Genomic DNA, 6500 nt, shown 5'->3' on the forward strand with positions numbered 1-6500 from the left:
TCATGATCTCAGTCTTCAGTTTGAAGTCTCTTTCCCATCAACCACGACGACTGTAAAACTATGATCCGATTTAGCGGAAAACTGGACCATAAAGCAGAGTCGACACTGTGTGGTTGACCGTGAATTTTTTTCTTTTTTCTAGAATGGTGCTAAACATACGCTCAACATTCGAGGTTAGGAAATTGTTTTGCGGCTGGAGTAAAACATAAAACTGTACTTTTATACTGTATGGTCCACGGGTCACACCTATATTGGTTACCAACTTAGGTCTCGTATCCACAAAAATCCAGTTTCTCCCCCGGCTTGGTCGTGGCGTAACCAGGCCGGAGGATGAGGTATTATTGGTCGCCCTGCCTTAATGAAGAGACGACGTCGCACGGAGCGGTCGTCTCTTTAAGAAAAACATCGTTAACGCTTTACTCCTTCTGTAATGGTCTGATGTACTGTATGTCGCCATCGTCTGAAATGCCACACGCACTCACAACCATATGAGGTCCTGTTACAACTCATAAGACACTTAAACATGTGAAAATGGAGGTAGTGAAAGAGTACCAGGAGGAAGTAAAGTTGCATTTTTCAGTGCAGGAATGAGGAACCTGCTCGGATCATTACACTGTCAGGAACCTCTGAGGTGATACATTTTTGACCTTTCCACTTCTATTCTATTCTTTTTTTTTTTTCTCACTACATAGTCAACAAGGTCCGGGCCTCGCTGAGGCGCTCTGAGCCGCTGAGTTCATTCTGAGGAAACTGGACCGATTCCGTCAAAAAAAAAAAAAAAAAAGTTTGGTAAAACTGCGTTGGTCATCTGAGACCACCGACGTTACTGCGTGAGAAAAAAGTTTTGTCTTAAGAGTTTTAGACACGGGTTACGTCAAGCACCAATGAAGAGAAGGACAATGGTTTTACCACAGTTGAAAGGCAGCGGAGAGAACAATCTAGAACTAAGCTAAACGCGCTAATAAAGGTTGACGTGACGTCAGGTGAGCACGGAGAGCTCTAAGCTTAGCAGACCCGACGGAGAAAGTCATCTGTTCGACGCCACAACCACAACCACAACAACAACAACAACTACAGTTTCATAGATTAATCAGCTTCAAACTGCCGTACTGACACCTGATTGGTCATGTGGTCTACTCTAAGCACTTATAGACTCAACATGAATTAAATGAATGGAGGGTGAATCCAACCCTTTCTCAACCAGCCCACCCTTTGCCCCCCCCCCTTTTTTTTTTTTTGCCCAAATTGCATCCGGGTACCCCCCCACCCCGACCCCTCCCACTCTTGTTTTCCTAACCTCTTTGGTGACTCTGTTGTCTTTAAAACAGGGTTCCTACACATTTGCCATTTTTTAAATTTTCTTTAAAACAACTCCTGGCCACAAAAGCACGTTAAAAAAAAAAAACAAAAAAAAAACATCTAACCCCCCTAATTGATGAAGGTGCGTGTTTGTTGCTCTACGACCTTTGAATCATTGTCACAAAAACGTTTAAATTTTTTTTTTTTACCCCCCTAATATTTCTACAGAATTGTTGTGCAATCTATAAATGTACATATATATTTTTTTTTCTCTCAAAGATCAGAAGGCCGTCCAGCCGTGTGTAGGAACCCTGACTGAAGATGGTGTCGAGCTAAAACAACGGAACCTCTACGTAAGTGCTGTTCCCACCAGAGCAAAAGATCAACAAGGCTGATGGGTTCTCCGACCTCCCCCATCCTCCCCCGTATCTCGCTCTAACCTCTTCCTCTCTGTTCTCTAAGTGGAGGTCGCTCCATGATTGGACATGTTGGCCATGCCGCCAACCATACCAGCGGCGCCCGCCATACCTGAGGGCCCTCCGAGAGCCGGAGGACTGTGCTTGGTCGGTGAGGTCATGTCGGCTCCACGCCCCTGGCCTTGGCCGTCGGCCTGGGGGTTGTGGTGGGCGTGCTGTAGGGCGTGGCGCTCCAGCAAGGTGCGGTGGGTGAAGGCCCGGTGGCACACGTTGCACTGGAATGTGCGCTCGGCACGGTGGGTGCGCATGTGCACGTTGAGGGAGCTTTTCTGGGTGAAGCGCTTGCCGCACATGGAGCACTGGAAGGCCCTGACGCCGGTGTGCACCACCATGTGTTTGAGGAGGTAGTCGCGCAGGGAGAAGGAGCGCCAGCAGATGGAGCACTGATGAGGTTTCTGACCTGTAAGGGGTCACGCAAAAGAAGTACACGAACATGTGGCTATTTTAAACACGTAGCCCTGTGTTCTGATTCGCTCTAAAGTCAACAGGATACATGATGAACCAGCTAGTGTCATCCAATAGGAGCCCAGGACAGTCTGAGGTCCAATGATTCAAGTATCTCAGTCAAACAAAGTACATTTCATAACTAGTGAAGTCGCCCCCCCCTGGTGGATTACTAGAACTTCAGACTGACTTCCTGGGATTTAATTTTGGAGTCTGATAATTAGTTCCATTTATTATATATGTTGCCCTCCCCAAATACTGCAGATGGGGGGGGGACGGGAGGGGGGCAGGGGCTGTAATGCTGGAATGATAACAAGCCTCCAGTCACTAGGTGGCAGCAACTCATACAGTGGTTTGTACAGATACAAATATACACGTTATCAGGTTCTCAATAGTATTTCAATCCGTGAGGGTGTGGGTCAAAGGGAAAACATTTCTGTCCTCAAGGGGGCGCATGACAAAAAAAATAACTGAGACCCACTGGATTATAGGGATATTAGTGTCTACTCATCTGTGTGCTGTAGGTCACGTGATTATAAATCCACCTTTAAATCTCACTGGATCAGATTCGTTTTTTCTACTCTACTCTAAGACGTCACCAAACGTCGTATCGTTGACTATCGGAGCTCCGACAACAACCACAGCAGGAGGAGAAGGCGGCGGCTCTTACCAGAGTGGATGAACATGTGCTTGCTGTAGTTCTTCCTTGAACGTAGAGATTTGCCACAGTGCGTGCAGTCGAACGAGGTTTCCGATCCCTGGGAGGAAGGGGAGGGGCCCGCCGAGCATGAGGATGAGGAGGGAGGCGGGGCCGGGGTCATCGGTGCCGGGGGCGGCGCCGGCTGAGGGGTGCCATGTTCGGTTGGTGCCATGCTGTCGATTGCACCCATGTGGCCACCTACATAAAATGGGGCTTGCTGTGATTGGCTGACCGGATACTGGAACAGAAGCTGAGGAGGAAGAAGGAGGAGACATGTTTTTTTTTTTTTTTTAAATTTCCATTTTATTTTTTTTATTTTTTTAGGTTGTATGACACATATTTAAAAAGACAATCTCATTGGGGAGGCAACAAGTGATCACTGTCAATAATCGACTACTAATTTAACAACTTGTAAAAGGTCGGCGTAATTATGTACTGAACCAATCGTGTGGGCCACATACTGTTACCTAGTGATATGGGTCCAATTAAAGTGATGTTGGTTTTGGCAGAAAAGTGCATCTTACAGCGGGGAGGGGTCCCCAACCCCCGGTCTGCGGACCAGTACTAGTCCATAGGTGATTTGGCAATTTTTACTAATTTACTTCATTCAAAAAAAAATTTAAAAAAAATCCAGTCATATCCATTTACTTTAGAAAATCGTGCAATATTTTAAAATAATAGGTCACGGGGACCACTGGTATAGATGTAACTACTCCATCACAGACTAATACATGTCTCTGCAATTGATTATTATTTATTCAAGCTACAAATATTGTTCATTGCTGTGTAATAAAAAAAAAATGTTTAATTTCATAGGTTAAGAAACCTCTCGGGCCACACAAAACGGCTTGGCGGGCCGCATTTGGCCCCCGGGCCTTGAGTTTGACACATATGGTTTACTGACCACCACCTTTCTCCATGAACTGTTTGTACATGTCATTTTAGGGGTAAAACAGTCAGATTTAAATAGAACTTCAGTTGATGACATCAGACACACAGAGAGAGAGAGAGAGAGAGAGAGAGAGAGCACCGACCTGGTTGTTGATGGACTGGGTGGTGGGGGGTGGAGTCAGAGGCTTGTTGACCCGTCCTCTGGGGTTGAAGGCCATGGTGCGGGGAGGCTCACTCTGGGGCCAGAAACTCTCAGAAAACACTCCCTGCTCATCGTAGAAATCCTGCCACACACAAACAAAGACACACACACACAAACACACATGTACACACACACAAACACACATGTACACACACAAATCATTGAAGATCCTGGAGTAACAAAAACCACGTGTCATGGAACAACTCTGGTTTCAACAACAAGTAAAATAATGGAGTCCCAGCAATGGATAAATTTACAGTGTTAGTAACTGGTGGTTCCTCTGGGAATCGAACCCAGGACTCTGGTGGCTTGTAAGGCAAGCGTGCTAACCACGTTCGGTATGCTAAAAATAAAAAAAAAAAACTTTCCTGAATGGAAAACAAAGTTTGTTTACTAGACAACGATGTCCCGTGCCGAAGCCGAGAGAAATTCTGTTTTTTTTTTTTTAGCTGGTGAGAACAGCGATCTGCAGCGACCGTGTCTGACAGCTTCACGTCAGTCACAGAAATAATAGCTTAAAGGTACAAATTAGTAAAATTATTTAAACATTTCCTCAACTAAAACTTCAACTAACAAACTCCAGTTTCCAGTCATTCCAGATAAAAACGCCGTGAACGTGCTCCTAGAAACCTGTGTCCTTTTTGGCTGTGCAGCCAAACTGCGATGTCACACACGCAGCCATGTTTCCGGTGCCTGCGTGTCTTTTGTCAAATGTTGGTTCACGATGATGAGTCAGGGTTAACAGTTTAAAAGTGCAGACAATAACGCTATACGTCCTAGAAAAGGAAACGACTCCTCTCTTCGAGTGTTAGCCAAACATTTACACGGCGTGTAACCAGATGAGCGCAGACACTCACCTCCATAGGTGAAAATTCCATTTGTCCGTACGTTCTAAAGACTTGTGGCATGTGTTCAGCGACACACAATCTGCACGTATGTAAAAGACACATAGGCTCTAACTGCACTTTCTGTCTCTGATCATGTGCAGCTAAGCACAGACCTCATTGCCTATTATTTGCTTTTGCAACCCCCCCCCTCCTCCTCTTCCTCCCCCTTTTCTCCCCCCTGAATGTACACATGCAGACGTTGGGAAGATACATTTGTGCGTTATGGTCTGACCAGTCAAGCTGCATTTCTGTCGGAGCTGCCGCTGATCTACAAAACAATCTACTGTACAGAGGGGGAGGTAACGTAAGGAGACATAACAACGAGGGTGGAGCTGCTTCAGCGGAGAGATGAAAGCGTCTCAAATGTGAGAAAATGTCTGGCTCAGCTCGACACATTTCACACATACATCACATACCGTAATCAGACTTATCTCTGATGTGTTCTGTTAACTGGGTATCAGAATGAATGATTAAAAAAAAAAAAAGTTGTTTACGTTCAAAACATACATGTAGAAAAAGGGGGCGCCAAACTCATTTTCTAGGGCCGGTTGTAAATGGAAAACTGTAAAGATGTAACAACTCCGTAACGTATTATTATTATAATAAAAATAAAAAAAAAATAAAAAAAATCAGCCATATAATATGACTTAGCGAGCCACATTTGGCCCCCGGGCCTTAAGTTTGACACATGTGGCCTAGGTGAACCTCTACAGTATGTGCCATGCCCTTCAAAAATTGAATTTCTTTTTTCACCGTAGGCAGCAATGATTATTGAAAGCAGACAGTTAAGAAAAAAAAAAGAAAAAATTAAAAAAAAAAAAAAAAATGCCTCTGTGCCTGATCATAAGGCAAAACATGTGAAAGTTGTTTTTTTGCGATTTCTGCTTGAAAGTATTGCCAGAAAAGTCGTAAGGTGTGAACACAAAAAGTAGCTAAAACAACCCTGAAAAGACAAATTAAATTTAACAAAACAAGGTGTGAACGCAAAAAGTACCTAAAAACAAACTGAAAAGACAAATTAAATTTAACAAAACTGTTACGAGTCACGATAACCTTGAAATTTCCAATTTCCTAGAGTCAAATCGAGTCCATGGAAAATCAGAAGTCACACCAAAATCTTACATTTTCTAACGGATAAACTAAGATCTTCTCTGACCAGGCGCCACTATTTAAAGTTGTTGTTCCCAAAGTGGGGGTCAGGCGCCCCCTACGGGCGAGGCTGAACTGCATTCATATCTTCACTTGTCTCACAGTTGTGAAATTGGACCGATTTGTCTTTTTAATTTCCACGGTTAACGAGAGAACAGCAGTTTCGTCGACGACATGAGTTCCATTTGGCAAAACGAGGGCGCTGCGGAAAAAAGTTCAGTAACGGCTGATCTGAGGGGAGCGAAACGGCCCGCGAGTAGACGACGTGAGCGTCTTTATTATCACGAAGGAGTTGGTGCGGAGGAACTGAAGACAGGTAAAACTAGTGTTCATCCTCAGACGACTGTACCGTCGCTCTGGCACACAGTCCTCCAGCAGGCACTCTGCCAGAAGTGTTTCACATGCCATCACCAGGGAATCTGCAGGATTTATGTGAGTGGGAGGGGGCGGAC

The 6500-nt window shown here is 44.8% G+C and overlaps 1 protein-coding gene across 1 annotated transcript in view; it reads right to left on the reverse strand.

Annotated features, from left to right (window-relative positions):
- Window positions 1-1560: 1560 nt before the first annotated feature.
- The window catches only part of LOC103383176 (zinc finger and BTB domain-containing protein 45-like), a gene marked incomplete at its 5' end in the record, with an annotated part of 10059 nt that continues 5119 nt past the window's right edge, over window positions 1561-6500 (reverse strand). The window contains 3 exons of the mRNA XM_025058417.1: window positions 1561-2175; window positions 2890-3169; window positions 3954-4094. Of these exons, the coding sequence (XP_024914185.1) occupies window positions 1757-2175; window positions 2890-3169; window positions 3954-4094 (840 nt within the window). The remainder of the gene's footprint in view (window positions 2176-2889; window positions 3170-3953; window positions 4095-6500) is intronic.

Source organism: Cynoglossus semilaevis, chromosome 9 (genome assembly GCF_000523025.1).
Source record: "Cynoglossus semilaevis isolate Cse_v1.0 chromosome 9, Cse_v1.0, whole genome shotgun sequence".
In the NCBI taxonomy this organism is placed as follows: domain Eukaryota; kingdom Metazoa; phylum Chordata; class Actinopteri; order Pleuronectiformes; family Cynoglossidae; genus Cynoglossus; species Cynoglossus semilaevis.